This window comes from Poecilia latipinna, unplaced genomic scaffold, assembly GCF_001443285.1.
Source record: "Poecilia latipinna isolate Pla-1442-1.1 unplaced genomic scaffold, P_latipinna-1.0 Scaffold1245, whole genome shotgun sequence".
NCBI classification, from domain to species: Eukaryota; Metazoa; Chordata; class Actinopteri; order Cyprinodontiformes; family Poeciliidae; genus Poecilia; species Poecilia latipinna.
In genome coordinates this window covers 148,980-171,201 of record NW_015113861.1, presented here as the reverse complement: position 1 = coordinate 171,201, position 22,222 = coordinate 148,980, and the positions used below count along the sequence as shown (strand labels likewise).

The 22,222-nt window shown below is 38.9% G+C and overlaps 2 protein-coding genes across 5 annotated transcripts in view; both read right to left on the bottom strand.

Annotated features, from left to right (window-relative positions):
• Positions 1-243: 243 nt before the first annotated feature.
• Positions 244-12,254, bottom strand: atxn10 (ataxin 10). The gene is made up of 11 exons (XM_015054348.1): positions 12,080-12,254; positions 11,075-11,269; positions 9,726-9,811; positions 9,491-9,587; positions 9,197-9,361; positions 8,292-8,372; positions 8,007-8,163; positions 7,788-7,905; positions 7,301-7,485; positions 4,360-4,423; positions 244-1,036 (listed from the first exon to the last, which is right to left on the bottom strand). The coding sequence occupies exons 1-11, from the start codon at positions 12,208-12,210 to the stop codon at positions 852-854; spliced, it is 1,464 nt and encodes a 487-aa protein (XP_014909834.1). The 5' UTR covers positions 12,211-12,254; the 3' UTR covers positions 244-851.
• Positions 12,255-13,507: 1,253 nt separating this feature from the next.
• The window catches only part of LOC106960947 (fibulin-1-like), a 16,031-nt gene continuing 7,316 nt past the window's right edge, over positions 13,508-22,222 (bottom strand). For 2 of the 4 annotated variants that reach the window (XM_015054352.1, XM_015054353.1), the window contains exons 8-22: positions 21,996-22,133; positions 21,770-21,913; positions 21,567-21,689; positions 21,333-21,458; positions 20,735-20,869; positions 19,768-19,905; positions 19,542-19,685; positions 18,573-18,695; positions 18,315-18,440; positions 18,110-18,229; positions 17,836-17,958; positions 17,448-17,571; positions 15,780-15,922; positions 15,549-15,689; positions 13,508-15,472 (exon numbers count right to left, since the gene is read on the bottom strand). In XM_015054352.1, coding sequence (XP_014909838.1) covers positions 15,333-15,472; positions 15,549-15,689; positions 15,780-15,922; positions 17,448-17,571; positions 17,836-17,958; positions 18,110-18,229; positions 18,315-18,440; positions 18,573-18,695; positions 19,542-19,685; positions 19,768-19,905; positions 20,735-20,869; positions 21,333-21,458; positions 21,567-21,689; positions 21,770-21,913; positions 21,996-22,133 — 1,988 coding nt within the window. In that variant the 3' untranslated portion in view covers positions 13,508-15,332. The remainder of the gene's footprint in view (positions 15,473-15,548; positions 15,690-15,779; positions 15,923-17,447; positions 17,572-17,835; positions 17,959-18,109; positions 18,230-18,314; positions 18,441-18,572; positions 18,696-19,541; positions 19,686-19,767; positions 19,906-20,734; positions 20,870-21,332; positions 21,459-21,566; positions 21,690-21,769; positions 21,914-21,995; positions 22,134-22,222) is intronic. The other 2 variants (XM_015054354.1, XM_015054355.1) reach the window with 2 other exon arrangements.

Genomic DNA, 22,222 nt, shown 5'->3' with positions numbered 1-22,222 from the left:
TGGTAGACTTTTAACACAGCATTTAAACTCTGCTTACATGTAGCATATTCTGTCAGCTTGATTTTACTTAAATTTTTTCAGTGAGAATATGGTGCTGCAGTAAATGATGAATTTCTAAGCTTCTTACACGTCTTTACTACGGGTGCCAAGAATCTATAGGTTGCTATGCTTTTGTTAATTTTTTTTTTTTTTGGTCGATTTCTGAAAAAAAGAGAGGGAAAAAAAGTCTACGATTATGATGCATTTTCCACTTCACAGTCACAGCTTCAAGTTTTATTCATGGATTAGATGTTTTCTCCCTACAATCCTAATAATAGGTCTAGTCGGACACGCAGTTATTTTAAGCGGTTTAATAAGCAGAGCTTCATCCTGCGGCCATGATATTTTAATTAGGCGAGGCCGCGAGGGGGTAGATTACATCACGTTTCAGACATTCTCTTTCATGGTGACGGCAAAAAGCCACGTTTGGGCCTGAGATTAAACACCAGCTCCTGCTGGTAACCCGAACCGTGTTTGAAAACCCAGAAAGCCTCGACCCCGCAGTGCTCTTGTCTTTGGATTAAACCACAAAACATCGGCGTCTCCGAGAGGTGCCAGTGTGTGTTTGCCACTCACCAACTCCTCATTCCCCAGACTTGGAGCTCCTGACATCTGTGTCTATAGCATGCAGATCTCGTAGGGTTTCAGTCAATGTGGAATAACTTTGGAGAGGTAGAAAAGTTCATCGTACAGACTTTTCTGACTTAGGTATTGCGAGTAAAAGCATCTCTACTGGGTAAATGCACATTTCTTTAGCTGCTCTGCTTTAAAACCTGCTGACGGGTCGAGAAAACCTTCATCTTCCGACATCTTTAGGAATCTTTCCTCACGGTTTTGAGCAGCAAGCTTCCATCTCGCTCCTCAACGAGGAACCCCAGCTCCCTGAGTGCCGAGTAGTCCACCGGGCCGCGCCTCTCCAGAGCAGCCACTTGCTCCTGGTTCTGCTGGTTGTTTTCCAGAAGGTTCCTGATGGCGAAGATGGCCCACTGGCTGATAACTTAAGGCAGTCGGTTAAGGGAAGACAGAAGACGAACTTTAACTAAGATTCTTCTCATGTCATTTTGTTTGTTAATATACAGTGCCTTGTAAGAGTATCCCTATCCCTTGAATATTTCTGAATTTTGCCACATTATAAAAAAATAATAATAATACGTCGGTGGATTTTAAGTATAGAGTTTTTTTAGGATTCCCCCCAATTAAAATTTAAGACTTTTTAAGACTAGTAGTAGTGTCGAGGTTTTTTTGAACAGAATGAAAGTAGAATCGTACAACTCGGCAACAGAAGTGAGGCAGTCGCAAAGATGAACGGTGTCCATAAAATTGATGAGAAATTTACACTTAACCAAAATAGACACAAAAAGTTAGCAGCAAGTTAGCAGTAGCCTCAACTGCCTAGAGTCTCAGAAGTCTAGGCGGTTGTGTACAACTCAAAGAAAAGTCAAACAAGAAAAATAACCTGCAACATGAGATAAAATAGTCCTGCCACCACAAAACTTAAGACCTGTGATTAATGTGCTTAAGGTCAATAAGAGTTTCGATCCAAGACTGTTAATATGTTTTAACTTATTGCTAAATAGAAGGGGCAAAAAAATTTCCATCTGCAAAACTCATAGATGTACCCGGAAGGATTTGCTGCAGTAATTTCACCAAAAGCTGGTCCTACCAAGTATTGACTCAATGAAGCCAAATCCAAATACCTGCAACATTTTGCAGATTGTTTAAGCAGTAAAAATGATTAAGATCTTCACACTGTCTATTCCCAAAAGAATGTGAAGTATTCACTTACCAAAGTGCAACATGTTTCTGCTCTGTGCAGGTATTGAAGAAATTATCTCCGTCCAATCGTCGTCAAATTTGGGCTTTTTTCGTTGTCAAACTAAAGTTTTGAGTCGCCTTTTTGTTCATTTTAAGGGTTTACTCGGTTGGCTTCAAATGCCAGAATCTTTACAAAGTTGAAAAATAAAAAATAAAAATAAAAAATCAAACACATATTTCTTAGTTAGAATTCTTCATATCTCGCAATTTTTTTTTCCAGATTTGAAGAATTATGGCAACCCTGAACATGGTACCGCCTTCAAGCACCTGTTCTATTTGATTTTTGATTTTTTTCTAATAAGCTGCAGGATGGATTCAAAAACAGTTTCACAGCTCAGAGGGAAACAATTATTCAAGGAACTCGAGCAAACTCCCCCCCCCAACGCCAATTCTCCAGCTTGGGATGTCAAACTCCTGTCCGCACTGTGTTTGTTTTGGGTCGTGGCGAACACAAGCATCCCAACCCAAACAAACCAGTTTTCCAGACGTGTTTTGGGATCTCAGTTTTCCCACTCTTATGTTTCCCAGATTATTTTTTTTTTGTTGGGTTTTTTTTTTTCCTCCCCCCTTTGCCAATCGTTTTGTTTTTGAAGAGAAACAAGGGCTGACAACACAGACAGGCAGGCAGAGTTAGCACAGTTTACAACAAGTCTGTAAAGAGGGCTGCATGGGAACAAAGGATCCCCTCGGCTCAGACTGTTGGCCTGGTAAAAAGCCAGAATTGCAGAGAAATCCGTTTTAGTGAACTAACAATAGTGGCTGGGTCGACGCCCAGCGCAGTGTAAGCTTACAGTTATGAGACCTGATGCAAACAGTGCAGAGAATGCAATAAAAGGGGCATAAGACGGTTCTGTAAGATCATAGAACAGATGAATACATAAGAACTTTTCAATAAAAAAAAAAAGTCAATTCAGGATAATTTCTGGAGAAATGATTAGATCTCCTTCCCTCCGGATTCAGACCACAGTGGTTGTTTGAACATCGTAGGTTGAAAAAAAATTTCATCTCAGTCTATTCGCCTTTTTTACAGCTATCCAATCATAATGCTACAGTCATGGGAAGCATAGCTGTATGAAATTATCTTTAACCGCCACAAAGGTATGTGTAGATATAATCATGTGTAAAACTATGCAGACCGCAGTAGAGTTTAAATTACTTTCATTCAAATTTGTTTACAGTAAGAAATTACAGAAAAGCTTCAAATAAAAATAAAATAATATAAAAAGGAGTATCTATTTTTTTTAAGTATTATTTTACTTCACATATTTCAAAAAAGAATGGTATGGAAAATACCGTTTTCAATAATCTCTCTAGGCATTACATCGAAGCCTTCGTCAAAATACTGACCAGCTTTTCTGAAACATGTTGCTAAAATGTAAAGATTACATCCAAATCTGCCATGGGATATGAAAAATTTAGGGCCTAATTGTAGATGCCAGCACATTTTCTCCTTTTCCAACTCCGTTTTATAGATTTGCGATGGAAAAATACGTTTTGAATTCAAGCAGCAGCCTCACATGTTCCTTCGGTCTCCCAGCAACCAGCCTATCCACAATTACCAATCCGTATGTGCCAGAAGCCTAATCATGGTGCTGTGTTTACTGTACAGTGGTTTACAGTTTTGGTTGGACCTAGAGCTTTGGCAGGACACCATGTGCATTGCTTCCACAACAATAATAATAAAAAAAGCCCTACAGAAGGTAATGACTAATGGGATCCCGGAGAAAGCTCCACATTCTGGCCGAAGTTTAATGTTGTTATGTGGTAGTCCAGTAGGAAGAAAGTCTTAAAAATTGTATTATATTAGATTCACATGATAATTATATGTCTTGTTCCCCTATGGTACATAGTTAATAAAAACAAAAACAAAAGTGGGAGATCGGTGTAATTATTTCCAAATAAAAGAAAAAGACTAATCAATGCGGCTTTAACATCTGACCACATCTAAAAACCTCTACAGCAGAAATAATGACGAACTGACATTATTTGAAAGTATATCATTTGAAATGTATTGACAGTTGATTGCAACATTTAATCTTCTGTGGGTTTGTTCTCCATGCTGTTGTGCAAGACTTTCCTCATATTTTAAGCCTGGCGGGCCACCAGGCTTTACTTGTGCCCCCACCAGGCTAAGCATTGCTTATTTTTTTTTAAGTCTCTTTAAAAGTTTTCCATTTTTTAAGGCTTTATAAGTTGATGTTCAGGTATAAATCTCCCAATCTTTCAATAACAAATAATTATCAAGTGATATTTTCAAATTTCCTTTCAACTTTAAACACTTTTTAACTCAAAAACATTCCGGTCCGCTGGATGACCAGGCTTAGCAAGTTTTCTGGCATTATATGCATTTTGTACATGTTTTTTTTTTTTTTTTTTACAATTTAACAAGATCTTTCTATGTATAATACAGTGTGGTCTCTCATTCTGAGTGGCATGCTTTTCCACACAGAATAATTAAAGAAAATACTTAGGAAACACGATGGAATGCACATTTTGAAAGGATACAAGGGTTGTTGCTGTCTATGTTGCAGTTGTCCAAGATGAGCGGGATGCCATCCAGTTCCCTTACCTGAGGACACAAATATTTCAACAAATTACATCAGAAACATTTGCTACTTAAATCAACGGGAAAAAAAAGTGTAATATTTCTGCTTCTAAGACATAAAAGCTGAAATCCAGATTAAAAAACCCATTTTCATCTCTCAATGTCTTACTTTTCATCTTCTATATTTAGAAGTTGCGCAAGTTGTCCATTTTTGGCAAATTTTTAAAGCAATAATAATAAAAAAAGTGAATGTAGTAAAAATCCAGACTTCACAGGAAACATGGAAAATTCATTCTTCATTGTGACCAAAAACAGAAGACGAAAAAGTTTTTTTTTTAAACCGGCAACTAAATAAACGAACAAAACTTACTCACCATATAAAACATCCTTTTTTTTTTTTATAAAACACCAACATTTTTCATCTTTCGTTTATAAATTCCAGTTTATTTTATGATTCTCAAACAAAAGAAAAGGTGGGCTGTCTGTAGCTGAGCCTCAAATGTGAGGAAAGGCACCAGTGTTAGTCTACGACCACCACACTGGGTGATCTGCTCTTCATCAGCTGTCTGATCCTATTGGCTTAATGACCATGTGTTGCCATTGTGGTTCTCCTCCAAACAGACTGGCAGGGAGCAGAAGAACGGCACCAAGTGCCGAGTTTCAGAAAATGGAATAGTCATTTAGAGCATCGAGGAAGCTCACGTCTGTGCTTCTTTCCACTTTGAGAACAAAAGCTGCTTACATTACGTCCAAACCCATAAAGGGATGAATAACAAGCGAGCAGACCCGTGACTCTCAGGCCGGTACGGGCCGTTCAGAGCTTCGCATGCACATCTTAAATTACCCTCTCTGCCAAAAGGTGAACAGAATGACATTTGGTTTACTGGAAGAAATCCTCGTGAAAACAGATACGGGGTGATTTCTGACCACTGACGGACCACAGATCAGCATCCATAAATATTACGGAGAGGCCAGCTGAGGGTGGTCATCCCACAGGCATTCCACAAATCTGTTTCTATTAAGTACAACTGGGTGTACGAAGAGGCCAACTCTTCCCTGACTGCTTCGTTAACCGTCTGCGAGATGTTCACAGGCGGGAAGCAGACAGGATCTCCACGAGTAGCTTCGAGTTGAAACGGAGAAAGAAAGGAGGAAGGAAGGGGAGAGAAAATCATACTTAACCTAAGAAAAGTGTAGACATGAAAATCGGCATATTTTCCAGCTATTTCTTCTGAAACCCCATCTCAAGGTAGTATATTGGGGAAAAAGGAGGCACAATCTGAAATCCTAAAAAGCAACTAGTATCAGATCTTTATTAAACTTCCAAACTAAGAATGCAAAAATAAGACAATTTGGGCCAATATATCATAAAAATACAAACATAAGAAGTCACCAAAAACAACATCCAATCGCCAATTTAAAAACAAAAAAAGCTATCATTTTTTTCTCCTTTTTCGACACCTTTGGAGGGAAAAAACCGGCGAGAAGCAAAATGAAATATCGGTTATTAATAATCGGCGCAGTTTCATTTATCGGCCCAGTACTAGCGATGTGAATCTTTCAGTGTCTAGCCATTTGATCCAATCGCTATTTCTGGGCCAGATTCAGAAACAAATTTTGATTCAGAAATATAAAAATCGTTTCTGAAAAATTGATTCAGAAACCAATTTTACTATTCAAATGTTTTAAAGATTCTTTAGACTGTTTTATTTAAAATAGTTCTACAAGGTTCCATACTTGTTGCATTAGTTTATATTTAAAAACAAAAAGTGATTTGAGCGTAAAATACTGTTACTTAAATTTCCTGTATTAGCAAGGCTTATCCTTAAATTAAAAAAATATATATCAAAGTAGCAGTCAAAATATAACTTTACGAAAAATTAAGCAAACTAAAATCAATTTTTGAGCATTTTGAATTGATTCAAAATTCTCAGGACTAGGAACTGCAATTTTTTTTTTTTTGCTTCACCTCTAATTGATATGTTAACAAATCCACTGCTATCAATGTCAGTGTTGATATATCATTTATAACACTTCAGAAATGTGAATTTACAAAATACCTCAAGTTCCGTCAGATTGGATGGAGATTGTCTTCAAACATGACTTTTCAGATTCTCCGTTGGATTTAGAGGAGGGCTTTGACTGAGCCATTCCAACACATGAATTGATCTAAACTGTCATTGTATCCATTTTTCTGTGTCTGGCTCAAATTACAGACATGCTGGTCCAGATATGCTGGAGAAATCTGATATATTCTTATGGGAGATAAGTCCACATGTTTGACTACTTTAAAGGCAGATTTTTGGCATAACTGAACCTCCATACGTCCATTGCTTTATGCGTGATATAGATAAGACAATGGCTGCAACTAAGCATTATTTTAGTAATCGTTTTGTACAAGTAATCGTTTAATCGGATAAAAAAATATTTAGTACTTTGTGCAGATTTTTCCTTTTATTTCCATCATTTACCGCAGTAAAAAATGGAAATAAACAATTCAATTCCTTTTTTTTTTTTTAGTAAGCATTTCATTGCCTAATATGCAATAACAGCATTCCTTGAGTGAACACGTGATAATTTGTAGATTAATTGAATAATTTTTGCATTAACCAATTAATAATTAGATAGCAAAAGATGCTTAATAGATTTTAATTTTTACAGAATTTGAACCAGGTGAAGCTAAAACTATGCCACTTTAAGAGTTCTGGGAGGAACATATTTACAGAGGTTTTTTTATGTTAATTGTATACACTTTTGCACAGTTTTGGCTTAATTACTGTTAAGTCATGGCCTTTTTTGGAGTCTGCATACTACTCCTAACAATCAATCGACTACTAAATTAGTTGATGATTACGTCAATAATCGATTAATCTGATTCATCGTTTCAGCACATGATCGGACCTTGTTCTGGTTGCTGGCGTTGCCGTGGCAGAGGTTTCCTATGAGCCTGATGAGGTGGGCCTTGAAGCTGACCACCGGGGAATCCGAGGCCGGGTCTTCCTCTCCGGTAAAGGTGGAGAAGTTCTGAGTGGCGCTGAAAATATTCCTACTGGCCTTCCCGATAGCATGCACTTGCTCCAGAAGCTCTGCATGGGGGGGGAAGAAGAAGAAGAAGGTGGACAGACAGGAAAGCAAAAAGTGAGAAAGCACAAACTTCTACAGTTTAGTTGTGTAAATCTTTCACTCACGACTCTAAATTAGGTGGTTTGCTCAAAACATTTTTTGGGGGGCGTGGGGGGGGGGGGTATTTGTGCTCTGATTTTATTACTTATCCACACCGAGGAGGTTTTTTTTTGGCAGGAATCTTAAGTGTCTGTCCTGATGAGGAACTGATGGGAATCAGGATCTCTGGCCCCCAGTCAGGGAGCTTGTCTGCTTTTTCATTTACCAACGGTAGTCTCTAGAAGATCGGGATGGTCCTGTAGGAACATGAACTGCTTGTGATCTGAGGTCATCTCACACAGCACGTCCAGCAGACTTATCACTGTTAGCGCCTCCTGCAGGACCTACACAGGATTACAGCAAGCAGATTTAAGAAAGAAAAAAAAATGTCTCAGAAAAGTAGAAATGTTTTGGTACGAATTTAGCAAGCTGCAGCATTTGTGACCTCGTTGCTGGAAGCAGAACCCGTCGCGAGCGTGAGAACCGCCCCGCAACCTTTCTGGAAGGAACTGGCCAGGAAATGGGCCACACTGGGGGGAACGCCACAGCCCTCGGAACCCTCTTCTCTTAACTGGGCCAACAGCAGCTCCAAGAGAGTTACTCTGGAAAAAAAAAAAAACACATTTATTTTCCCTCTATTCTTCTTCATACACAAGCTAAATATTTACCAACATTTGAATCCAAATTAGTACAATTTTAGGTCAGATTTTGACAGGAATTTGATCTGTACCTGTCGTGATGGGACATCCCGGAGTACATGCTTTCCACCAGAGCTGAAGATTTGAGAAAATGCTGAGTTGCCATCAGGACACTGGATTTGAAGAAAAAGCAAAAATGTACTCTAAAGATCATTCAGTAAAACATCAAAAAAAAAAAAAGAGTGTTTCTTCATAGAACATTAGTTGTTATTTCATTTGAGATTTTTGTTTACAACATTGCAGGTGTTGAGGAACAAATATCTTCCATTACAACTATGCAAAGGAAAAAAGTAGACTTCATTTGCAGACTGTTGGAAATCGGAAAGACAAAAGAACATTCCATAAAAGAAGCTGGACGTGGGCAGGAGACGTACTTACCAAAACTAACATTTGCAAAGGTTAAACAACTGGAGGTCTCACAGACAGACCCGTGTTTATTTTGTAATCAGATTAAGAAAAGGAGGATGGTGAACTAAAAGAGAAATCTCTAAAATATCAGATTTCAAGTCAACATCTTTACCAGGGTTTACCATAAATTTAGACTTAAAGCCAGGCATTAAGCAAACTCAATAAATAAATAATAATAACTAAATAAATAATTGTTTGCAGTTTCTTACGGCAGAGGATTAAAACTACTTTTGATTTATGGTTGCTTTCTCTCCGTTTATCCAATAAATCAATCCAGACCTGAATAACCACAGCTATTCTGACACTTCAGTGGTCTTAAGATTGATGGAGAATCTTTTCTGTGCCCACTCCCTTTGATTTCTAGTAAATATTATTCAAACTGAATCCAATTTTTTTTAAAAATAAAACTGTCAAAAAAAGAAAACCCTGCAGCAATTCCTCAGTAGTTTCAGGCTCTGGCAGCTTCAACAAACATTCTCTAAGTATTTTGTTATTATAATGAGTTCAAACGTCTGGAAGCCACGCTTACGTCCAGTCCAGGTCAGGCTGGGTCCTGCACAGCTCCATCACTTTGAGAGCCAGCTTGATGTTCTGCGGCTTTGACAGATCCTCCACTTTGGCCTCATCCAGACAAGTGTGGAGAACCATAGAGGTGTAGTTCACCACCTTCTCATCGTCAATACAGAGCAGCTGCCTGTTCACACACAAATCTGGTTTAAACAAAGCTACATAAGGTCTATGAGAGCTAAAAAAAAAAAATAATAAAAAAAAAAACAGTAAAAAGGCATCTATTCTCTTTGAATAAAAATAAAACCGTTCTCACAGGAGGACGTCAGGGAAGCTGAGCCGCCAGACTTCATCCTTGCTCATCTGGTTTCCGACAGCGAGGTTTCCAAGAAACTGGATCCCACAGCGAAGAGCTGAGCCGCAGACAGAGACAAATGAGTAGATGATTAGATGGGAAGACAGAAAAACAAATAAAACACAGATCGATGTCGCAGTAGTCATCTTTTTTTTTTCCCCTTTTTATCATAATTTAAACACTGCATCAGACTTACGTTCATATAAGCCGTCTTTGGTCTCCAAATTTAGGGTCTGAAGAAAACTTAGGAGTTTAAGGGATATACCAATGAATCCAAGCTCCCTAGAGAATAAAAAGTGCAAAGTATTCATAAAAGTACCTCAAAAACAGCATTATTTAAGTTTACTGGAATTCCAAATTGTTTTACCAACCAACACTTGAGCCTTCAACACAACTATTGAACTTCTTCACATTCTGTTTGCAACAACCGCAAACGCCAACGTGTTTAAATGGATTTTAAAAACAACAGAGAAACACAAAGTAGCACATAATTAGAGAGTCAAGGGCATTCTTGAAAGAAGGCTACAAAAAAAAAAAAAAAAAAATCCCATTTGAGATTCTGAAACACGGTGATGGATACATTATGATGTGGAAATGCTTTTGTTTAGCAGCTATAGTAAATCTGGTCGGAGTGAATGAGAGTTAAACACAGGGGAGAGCTGGACAAGCAGATTAGAGGTGAGATGGGATTAAAAACTATAATCAGGATTAAAGGCTCTGATTAAATAATCACATTTCTTAAATCAAAAGTTTGACACCATTTATTTTTATTCCAATACATTTTGAATAATGACTGATTTAATAAACTGATAACATTTGGATTATGATAAAGTGAAGCAATTTCTAGCTTTGTTTAGTGGAATCTGGAATGTTTTGGCTTTGACTTTGTCCCACCTGCTGGATTAAAATGCCTTATGGGGATTTAAACCAGCAGCTCTACACGTCATTATCTTCCAAATTATACAATAAAGTTGAGAAAAATGTTTATCTTCCATAGAAAAAGACTTTCTTTCTTTTACACGTCATTATCTTCCAAATTATACAATAAAGTTGAGAAAAATGTTTATCTTCCATAGAAAAAGACTTTCTTTCTTTTACACGTCATTATCTTCCAAATTATACAATAAAGTTGAGAAAAATGTTTATCTTCCATAGAAAAAGACTTTCTTTCTTTTAGATTTTTGGCATGTCTCTTTACAGTTCACTGTGTTTTAGTACAAGTGTGATTTTGTTTTTCCTCTAAAAGGTGGTAGAAAGCATGTTGCTATAGCAACACCAACACATATTCAGCAGTCTCACCTCATCAGAATGTCTCAGACTTTCACTGGCTTTAGATTTGGAAGATTTTGTAGTTTACTCTCAAAATCTCAACATTTACAGTTTACAGAACAAAATGTGAAGAGATTCATTGGGTCTGAATACTTTAGAGTCTCACTGTGCGACTGGATTTTACCAGCTTTAATCAGACGCAACAGGAAGAAGAGGCGGATTGGCAGCTCCATTTAAGCGCTCATCTTCCTGCCGCTGCACTCTCGGCGTAATCACCTGAGGAGTTTCTGGTTGCGTGGGCTTTGAACACAGGAGTTCCTCTGGGACCTGAAGCACTCAGCTGCGAGCTGGAGCTGCAGGGCAGAGGGCCGCGCGTCGTCATCGCCGCTTTCGCTCGCACTCTGCATGCCTTCAGACAGCCTGGTGAGGACCTGGAGGAGATCAGAGAAAACGTCCTCCCCCACGGCATCCCTGCGAAGAGGAGAGTTTGAGAGAAAATTAATTAATTTTTGATGAGATTTCAAAACCAAAAATGATATCCTTTTATTTGCAGCCTCATAGAAAATATTTCTATGCCATGACCATCTTTGTGAAACAACCCATTCAATCGTCTTAAATACTAGAAGTGGTGTTGACATAATTAGTGTTGAAATCCTCAATTTAACTTAGAGAGCAGATCAATATTTCTCTTGTCCAGAGAAAAAAGCTCTCTTCACATGGATTTTTACTGGTCAAGATAGACTGCTTTAGGTTTCAAAAGACCCTGAAGGTGGTGATTTTAGAATAGGCTCAATGTTTCTATCTTGGTTGGCAACCTTCCAGTCCATTTTGATGTCAAACTGTTTCCTCCTTGAAAAGTAGCACAGCAGCTTCTAACAGATTTCAGATAGTAGAAAATTACTGCGGTTTAGAGAAGAAGCATAAAACGCAATTCTGTGTTTACGTGTACTAAAATTACAGTTTACTAGAACAGGGCAACTCATTAACCTTCATATTTTTTTTTTTTTATTACTGTTGCCTCGTGAGACAGTAATATTTCAGTCAAGCTTACTGTAATAAACTTCGTTCATGCTGAGGGGAAGCAGCTGAACTTGCTCTCAAACCAACAATTTACGAACAGTGTATCAATAGGAGAAAGGCATAAATTAATAAAAACAACCAAACATGTTTTCCGGGCATCACATTAAACTGAACACACTTCAAGCTAGCTTTAGCTTAGCTACCGAGCTAACGTCTTCACGTTTTTACTAAAGCAAGAGAGAGTATTGAATCAAACAGTACCTGTATTCTGCATCTTTCAACGCACTTGTAAACGTCTCCAACACCTGCAAGTGTTCAGAGCTCTGTTTCTCATTCAAAATGTCAGCGAGAACCGCTGATATTTTCTGCTTGTCATCGGTAGAATCTGCCATGTTTCACTAGCTGCGTCATGAATGTGGGCGGGACACGCAGGCCAAACTCTGACTTCTTATTGGCTCAATTTATCGCGTAGGCGGAGTCTAAGCATGTGCTCATGTTTGCATGTGTTGACTCGCCGCCTTCTGGTTTTAGTGACAGAAGTACCGCATTATCAAGCGCAAAACAAAAAAATGCTTTTTAAAATGCAGTTAACTAAAATTATGCCGTAATAAAATGTGTATTTATTTACATGTACATATATAATAAATTAATGAGGCAGAAAATTTTTTAAACTATTTGTCTTACAAATCATTTTTAATGTTATGTATTTTTATTCAAGTGTCATTATTTTTGTAGAAGTCAGTTTTCACTTTAACACAAAGGTTTTTTGTATATTTTTGCTATAACTGTGGGTTTGAAAAATCTATAAAAAGACAAAACATCCATTTTTTTAGGTTTAAGCGTTGCTTTTTCCCAGTAACATCTGAAATCAGTATTTGAAAACTTCAATTTGCATTTACTGAAGTTATCTTTGTTTTTTTTTATTTAAATGTCTTAAATGATCTGAAACCCGTGAGACAAAAACACAAGAAATTCATAAAGGGGCAAATAACTTCATGTGGTCTGTACAGAAAAGGTATGTCTCAATTATCCCCTAAAAGTCATAAATGATGGCATTTGGAATGAAGGATGTGAAGTTTGACAAATAGCAACCCTGTAAGCACTTCAACATGACACAGGTAAATCAGAACATTCAAATATGCACGGTAAAGTCTGCATGTGGAGCAAGATCTTATTTCAGTGAATGTGCAATTTCCCCAACCAGCGTTGGAGCAAACCTTACAGCTGGAGCAACAAAATCACATGGAAATCACTTGTGACTTCGAAGAATTGCGTTACACTTCAGATCACAAATCTATGAAGTTCCCTCCGTTTCTCCACACAGCCAAAAACAGCACAGCAGTGGCTTGAGGAAGCTTCTCGTTTAGTAGAGTTGATTAGGGATGGTAAAAGGCTTCCACCTCAAGCAATTTGTCAGTTTAAAGAAGTATTATTTGAAGAAGCAAATTTTCCAGTTATAGAAATCCCATTATTTATACACTGGAGTGGAATAACTGGAAATACCCCCACAAACTGGAAGCGGAGCAGCATGATGGGAGGAATCTGAGCAGTTGGATTACAGGAAAGCATTCTATTGGATTTTAGAACTGTAGGAAACCTCAGTCATGCCAACTAGTTGATGGATGGTTTAGTCTGTTGCAGAAGACAGTATTTATGGGGGGGGGGAAAAAAAACATGAATGCAACAGCACACTACTGAAGGTTTTTATTACTCACAGATGGTTTCACAAATTTTTTATTCTTGTACAAAACACAATTGCTTCAGTTAAATACAAGCACTTAAATGCTGAAGTCTGGCATCAGAAGAAGCAAGCCCACAAAACGTGGAGTTAATTTCCGGCCAAAACGTTGCAAACAAATAAAGCATGCTGCACACAAATAAAATATGTTTCACAAATTGTTCTGCCAAAAAAACATTGCAAACAAAGAAAGCATGTTGCACACATATAAAACTTATCTCACAAACTATCCGCGAGTACAAAACGAGCTCTATTTGCATACAAAACGCTCTGCGCCAAATTTCTGCCAATAGTTATGTCATACCTTAGACAGAACCTTGACAGCACAGGAGGGTGACATTGAGACAAGTGAAATGCTGTGTACTCTATAACCCAGTTCAGTAAATTGCTTTGTTGTGATAACAGTTTGCAAAGTATGTTTAATCTGCATGCAATGTTTGAGGACAGTTTGTGTGCTTTATTTGCTTACAATTTTTTTTGGCAAGAAAGTAATAACACAAAAAAAGGAAGTTAGCCCCCCCCCAAAAAAAAAAAACCTTTTCACAAACAGTACAAACAGTAAAGGCAACAAACTCTAAACTTTTATGATGTAAAGAAGAAATTACTGGCAACCTTTTCAATTCATCTTTTATGATAATTCTGCTCTGAAATATTTCAACACATCTGGCTGATAAATGAAAGTTTGTCATTTTGTTACCATTTTGCTAACAGATGTAAGCTTTGCGTTGTATTAGCATTGGTTGAACAAATGAAAGCTAAACATTTTCCTAGCATTTGGAGGACATATGAACGCTAAGTATTGTATTAGAATCTGGTTAACAAGTGAAAGGTTAGGATTGTATTAGCATTTGGCTAATAAGATAAAACCTTATTGCGTTAGCACTTGAAAAACAAATGACAGCTAAGCTTTGTATTAAGGTTTTGCTACCATATGAAAGCTTAGCAAGGTATTAGCATATTGCTAACATACAAAACATAGCACTGTATGGCTAAAAGACAAAAGCTTTAGCTAAGCATTTGGTAAGAAATGAACATATACAGTAAACAGATTTGCTTTAAAAATAAATTGAGTCCATACCCATTTATGCATGAGAGTGCAGCATTGTGTTACCTTGTGGTGAAAAAATGAAAGTACAGCATTGTATGAGCAAGTGTCTCTAGAAAGTTACGCAGTGACTAGAGCTAACTAAAAAATTACAAGTATCAATCTATGTGTGAGAAGATGGGGCAAAATGATCACTTTCACGGATTCCAAATTTCATATTTAACATCAAAATCCTTCATGTTGTTCGCAAAGAATCACAGAAATACTCTAATTCGCCTGGAAATTTTAAAAAAATATTCTGGTTTTTATATTTTTTCCAAGTAACTTTCATAATATATTTGGGAGATTTATGGCTATTTGCATCTGATCATTTAGAATGACAAAAACGTTCATCTGTAAATCTGCAATTTCCTGTCAGGCATAGTATCATCTTTGCAAAAATAAAAAATAAAAAATGCAGTTTGCCTGAAACGTAAACCATGCTGTGCATACATACGACCTCACAGAGGCTGAAGACTGTGGAGCATAAAAATCTCTCCTTTCATGTTAGTAACCTGCACTGGTTACCATCAACACCTGTAACTGAATTCACTGTATGCAAACAACTTCCACACTAACTGAAATCTGCCACCATTTTCCTTGCCGATGTATATTTACATTAATTATGTCATGTTTTTTTTTTCCTAATTTTTTTCCAGTAGAATTATCTAGAAAACATTTACATTCCCTTCTCAGAACCAGAACTCGGAGATGAAGACGTGGATGAGGACGATGTTTTGTTGAGAAACGACTCCTGACTGGACATACTTCATAGTCACCTCCAGAATGAGCTCCTTTGGGCCCAATACGGGCTTGATCTGGCGGATTACCCCTGAGGGGAAAAAAAACTGTAATTAGGACAACAAAGTAAATGTGACTTTATAAAGCGAAATCCCGTGTCTCCTTACCGACAACCATGCCGTTTTGCGCACCCTTTATCACGTCGAAAGAGAGCAGCTCGTCGGTTGCTAAAATGTCAAACAACACATCTGGCTCGTCTGGGAGAAGATCTTGTTTCGCTTCTGCGGACGTCCGCAGCAACACGATCTCTGTTGGAACAAACAGGTAAAGTTAAGAAAAAAAAAAGTGGGGTCGTCTGATTGGCTGAAGACTAAAAGTTTTTCTTCTGCCGGTCTCACCCTCGGGCCCCTCTAAGCGTTGCGAGGTAGGCAGGGACAGGGCTGTGGAGGTGATGATGTGGACGCGGTCGCGAGCGCAGTCGCCGTCGCTTTCCTGGCACGCTTTGACGCAACGCACCACGGCGGACGCGTTACCTGCGGATCTGAGAGACGAGGAAAGGTGAAGAAGCAGAGTAGGGCAGCGGGTTCTTGACAATAAAGGAGGAATACAAAAATGTAATTTTGAAGTGAATCCTGCAGAACCCTGCTCCCAAATCCAGACATTCCTGGAAGGTGTTTGCCAGACATGAGGTCAAAGTGACAGTGATGAATTTCTGCCACCAAAGTGAAACAGAAAACCTTAAGGTGGAGAATCTAATGATAAATGTATGAGTTTATTCTATATTATTGATACATCCGAATTACGCAACCCCGGCCCACAAAAACAACCACGACAAGACGGTATATCTGCTTACATTTATCCTGCTGACCAACGCAGGCAGTGGCCACTCGCTATCGCTTTCAGCGAATGAATCAATAGCCACCCAGCGCCAACACTGAAAAGCCCATTAATCATGCTAACTACAACACCGTCCCACCAATAATTGAGCCTCGGTGAATTGGCCGAGCCCCAGGTGCCCCAAAATAAATGCCACGTTTATTTTTCTTGCTGTCCACTAAGACCGCGTTCCTCTTTGATGTTTTGGTAAGGCAGCTTGGATCGCTCGGTTTGGAAATTTTGGTTTTCAGAAGTGACCACAGCAGAGGAAGTACAGGAGAACTGGTGAAAAGGAGACCAGAGAGACATTATTCTCTGTCAATTTTTTTGACTCCATGTACATAAAAAATAAACAGAAAAGAGGCTAACGATCTGCCTGGAAGTAGAGAGAAATAATATAAAGCTGAAAAACTGATACCGGACATGTAGTGCTCCAAATCCAGCTCTTTGTCAAAATCTTCAATATCCAGGTGTTTGTAAATCAAAGTGTTCAATATAGAATACGGATTTGATAGTTTTCCAACACAGAACTAATTCTGATCGCTCAAACTCACAGCTATGAACAATTAAGGTAGGTCTAATCACAAAAACAGCTGAAAATGTGGAGTAAGTGGTTATCACTGCTAGATCAAAACCAAATAAAGAGCCAAAACGTCAAATTTTGGGAAGTGGAGAACTGCAGTCGCTCTGCCCCCGTGTGGTGGCTGAGGGGTGTAGCAAAAATATATATATTTAAGACAAAGAACTTCAAATTTTACACATTTAAAATGCTTTAAAACAATCTTAAGCTGCTTTAGAGATCAGTAATTAAAAGATAGACGAAACTGGATCTCAACCTGTTGTTCTAGTTAAGCTAGCGATAGTGCTACAGCACAGCCGGATGGAGCAGGACGTTAGAAAAGCAGAAGTTTAGAATGTGAAGGTTGTGTCACTTTCATTTAGGCAAGGAATCACTGTAGCGAGCATGTTGAGGTTTAATGCTCTAATATTAGTGATTGATAGCTACAGGGCTAAAAGCGATGAATCCAACACCTGCCAGTCGTCCGATGCTGGCAATGCTGTGAAAATCTAAAACAATGTCACTTAGAGACATTGGAAAAATGAACAGAACACAAATTCAAACTTTCTGTTTGTTGTGTGATGATCTCAGGCAAATATCTCCTGACTTTAGCAGCCTTCTGGTTTCTTACCCCTTTCCTGCTCGGCTGAAGTTTGGAGGACACTCAAAGAACAGACAGCGAAATCCTCCTTGGACGTTAAAGCAGGTCTCCTTGGCAGAACAAGAATGAGTTCCTGCAGCACATTCATCAATGTCTAAAATAAAAAACAAAGATCAAAGACGCTTAATCAAAGTAAAACTCTTGGAACCCCATGCAGCAGATAATGGTTAGTTCATATTACCGGCCATTACAGCAATTAATTTCAGTGATGCTCAAAATTGCTTAGAGTGAACCACAAGATCCCTGACTTGCTGTTTTTTTCCCCTCCTGATATTCTGCTGTATTTCTAGGAGTTCTGGTCTAATAATACCTTTAAAATGCTTGTTGAAGATGCTTTAAGATGCTTTTCCTCCCTTACCCTGACAAGTACGTCCGTCGTACAAGAGTGTGTAACCACTGCTGGGGCAGGTGCAGTTAAAATCACCAGGCATGTTGACACATTGGTAAGAACACACGTTTGGCAGTGTGCATTCATCAATATCTGAGAGGATGTAGACGACAAAAAGAAAAAGAAAAAAAAAAAACAATGTTAGGACACCTGGCACACTTCCCAAAATAAAACATCTTCTAGAGATTAACACAGCCATCTTCGGTTCTCGAGAACGTCTTGCTCTGCTTTGCAGCAACGACACCTTCACAAGTCATCCCGTCGACGTCGTTCAGCTGGTAACCACGGTGACAGTAGCACTGGTATGAGCCGTAGACGTTGGTGCACTCCTGGCTGCAGGGTTTGTCCTCACACTCGTTGATGTCTGTCGTCAAGCAGGCGGAAGTTTGGTAAAAGACCAAATAAAAAATAAAAAAAATGACAAAGGTTTCTTTGAAAAATATATTTACCTTCGCAGTCTCTGCCATCATAGGCCAGCTTAAAGCCGGTTGCGCAGCTACATCGGTACGACCCCTCTGTGTTCTCACACTTGTGGGCGCAGAGTCGACCGGGATAATGGGTGCACTCATTGATATCTGAACAGAACGGGGTGAGAAAAGTAACTTTAAAACTATTATTCGACTTTAACGACAAACAAATTCATAATTCTGTCACATGAAGAAGCTGTTAGTCCTCTAGCAAAATTAATCAAGTTCTTGGTTCTGTACCTTCGCACAGTTTGGTGACGCTGTTGAACATGTAGCCACTTCTGCACTCGCAGCGGTACAGTCCTTCCAGGTTGACACACACATGCTTGGCACACTTATTGCCAACCCGACACTCATTCACATCTGTATTGCAATAAATAACAAAAAAAAATGAACATATTATTGAAAGTTAAGAGTTTTTCACCAATAAAAACTACAACAGAGAATGAATGTCCTGAAGAACATTTTAAGCAACGACTGAGAAGGGATGAGAATCAGTGATTCAAGGATTCAGTAACCTTTTGAATCACCATAAAATGTTGATAAAGAAATCTCCGGACATTTTAACTCAAAATATATGACCAAATCCAGGATGAAATGGCTCACCAGACACACAATCATAAAAAATCATAAGACCTAAAACATAAAGATTAAATATGGTTGTTTATATCACATAAAACTGCTGGATAAACTCGGGCTGGACGATATGGACCTTGGATTTTATCGCATTATTTTGTGGTACTACTACGACAACAAGTTATGGTTAATAAAGAAACAAGCTTCATTTTTAGGTAACTGTTTGGTTGCCATGACACCACAAACACAAATACTGTTCTTGAAAACAATTCCCCACTTTTGAAATTATCTTGTCCAGATACTTAAAAACAAAATTGTGATTTATATCACCAAACTGCACACAGTAACCGCATTTAATCATACTACTTTTGATATTTATTGATACTCTCGTGGAACACACATGGAGAGAATAGTAAAAATATCATCTCAAAACAATACGAGTTCTGTCTTTTATCCAACATCATTACCTGAAATTTATGGAGTCAATGATAAATCCAAATTTTTATGAGAAATTTGTCATTATAAAAGCCCACTCCTACTCTCAACCCTCAGATTATTTATAAAGCCCACATAAATAAACATTCATAAGCACAATAAAGACCTGAATGGGCAGCCGTGCATTTCTTAAACTACCTTCACACCGTGTGCCGTTCACGCTCAGATGAAACCCTCGTGGGCATGTGATCGCATTGGCGTGGCAGCTATAGGAGCCCAACGTGTTGACGCACGTCTGGCTGGGCTGGCACGGACTGGTGTGGGCAGAGCACTCATCAACATCTAGCAAAAGAGAAATTATTAAGAGAGCTGACCCTTAACCTGGGAGCTGCTTTCGCTTGGGAGTGTTGAAAGCTCAACGTACCGGTACAGCCGCCGGCAGCGTCCAGAGTGAAACCGTCTCCGCACACCAGCTTTTGCTCGCAGCGGAACGAGCCGGCCGTGTTGACGCAAACGTAATTTGCCCCACAGTCATGTCTCCCCAAAGCGCACTCATCGATGTCTGACAGAGGGAAATATCCGTTAGAAGGGCTTTCTCCTCAGCAGGGATGTCTGACTATTTCTTTTTGGGGTTATGTGAGAGCAACATGTAACCCTAACCCTAAAACTCATTAACAAGCTGCTAAAATATTAATAAATAGCATTCTCTGCATCCAATAACTACTTTTTAAAATCAAATATATTAGAAAATGTTTTCACATTGATGTAATTTGTCAGCAAACGGTTAAAAAAAACTCTACTTCTGTCTTGAACTTTCACAAATTTTGCCTAGTTACAAAGGGATTTTGTTTGACAGATGAATACAAAAAGCATAGTGGACTAAAATGATTTAAAAGTTTTTGCTTCGGAGAAAAATGCATTTATATTTAACTCCCTCCACAATAAGACTAAATAAGTACTGTGTTATCTGGAATATAAGTCACAGGAGCAGGAGCTACTTTTTTACTCTTCATGAGGGATTTTTTTTTTTTTTGACAATGCGACCTTTACCCTGGAGCAATTTATAGTCTGGAAGATCCGGTAGAATGAAATCCAGTCCAATCAAATATAACAAGCAGCATCATAAAGGCCAAGTACAAATCTGGTAGGAACAACTGCAGCTGAAGGTTATTCTACAATGTTCTGACTTTCATTTGTGAAAATTACTCCAATTGTTTTCCTTTATGCACTACTTTGCATCTCTTTAGTCACATAAAATCCCACTAAACCACACTGAAACACATGGTTGTAAAATGACAAAGTATGAAAAGAACACTTTTGATATCCCACATTTAGATACCAAAAGTGCATCTAAATGTGGGATAGAAATCTTTTGGAGGTTGTTTTTCCACCTTGGCAAAAGCTGCCTGTGAGTTTATAGCCGGTGTTGCAGGCGATTTCGCGCTGGCAGTGAAACGAGCCCTCGGTGTTGAGGCAAACCTGACCTCTGGGGCAGTTGTGACGGCCGGTCAGACACTCGTTGATATCTGAAGGAGAAAAAAGAACGTTGCAGTAACCGAGTAAGGTAGCCAGAGCTCAGCCACAAGATACTGAACACGGTGGGACAGTCAAAAATAAAATACATTTAAAATACTTATTTCAGTCAGAGTCACATACTCTCTGACTGAAAATGTTACTTTCATAAAGATTTGTTCCTTCTATAAAGTCAAAGCAAATAAATTCACATAAAAAAGTGCCAACCACTTGTTGAAAAGGCTTTTCTGCCGCCTGCTGGTACTTTAGCTGGAAATATGTGTTGTAGTGACCTAGTGCCTAATGTCAGGTAAAGTAGAGGACATGTAATCCTGAGGGCCTGCTTCTCTTGAATTAACTCTTTATGTGAAAGTTGCTGTCGTAACAACTGTCGTGATAATATCATTTATAATCCCAAAAAGGAAAGAGGTGCATCAGCCATTTGAAATGTGAAATCAGTTGCGTAACAGAGTTTACCTTCGCAGGTCCTTCCGTCCGGAGCCAGCCTGAAGCCGGATATGCACCTGCACCGATAAGACCCCTCCGTGTTCTCGCATATGTGCCCGCAGAGTCGCCAGGAGTAATACTTGCATTCATTTATGTCTGAAGAGCACAAAGCAACACAACAAATTCACCTCTCACATTTACTTGCCGATGCGCGGCAAGTAAACGATTCCCCTCAGAGAAACGAGCCGAAAACTGAGCGAAAACCTTCGCAGGCTTCGGTGACGTTGCTCAAGCGGTAGCCCGCTCTGCACTCGCAGCGGTACGACCCGTCCAGGTTCACGCAGGCGTGGCTGCCGCACACGTTGGCAACGAGACACTCGTCCACGTCTGGAGCGAAAGAGACAGGGAGGACGTGAACGGGCGGAAATTGAAAGGAAAGGTGGATTTTAGACGACTTAAACTCAGACCTTCACAGCGCGTCCCGTCCGCGGTTGGACGGTAACCCTGCGGACAGACGACTGGATTCCCGAGGCAGACGTAAGAGCCGACTGCGTTGACGCAACTCTGGCCGCGTCGGCACGGGTTGGTAAGGAGCAGACACTCGTCGATGTCTGGTGGGAGAGGAATAGTTTGGGAGAAATCATCTTTAATCTACGAGCTGCTTTTAACTGAGAGAGCGAAAGTAAGACGTACCGATGCATTTTCCGGAAGAGTCCAGAGTGAAACCGTCTCTGCACACCACCTTCAGGTCGCAGTAGAACGAGCCGGGTGTGTTGACGCAAGCGTAGCCCGCTCCACAGTTATGGCTCCCCACAGCGCACTCATCTATGTCTAAAAAAAAAAAAAAAAAAAAAAAAAAATATATATATATTTATATAATATTATTAATATTTTTTTTTTTTAAAAAAAAAAAAATAGAT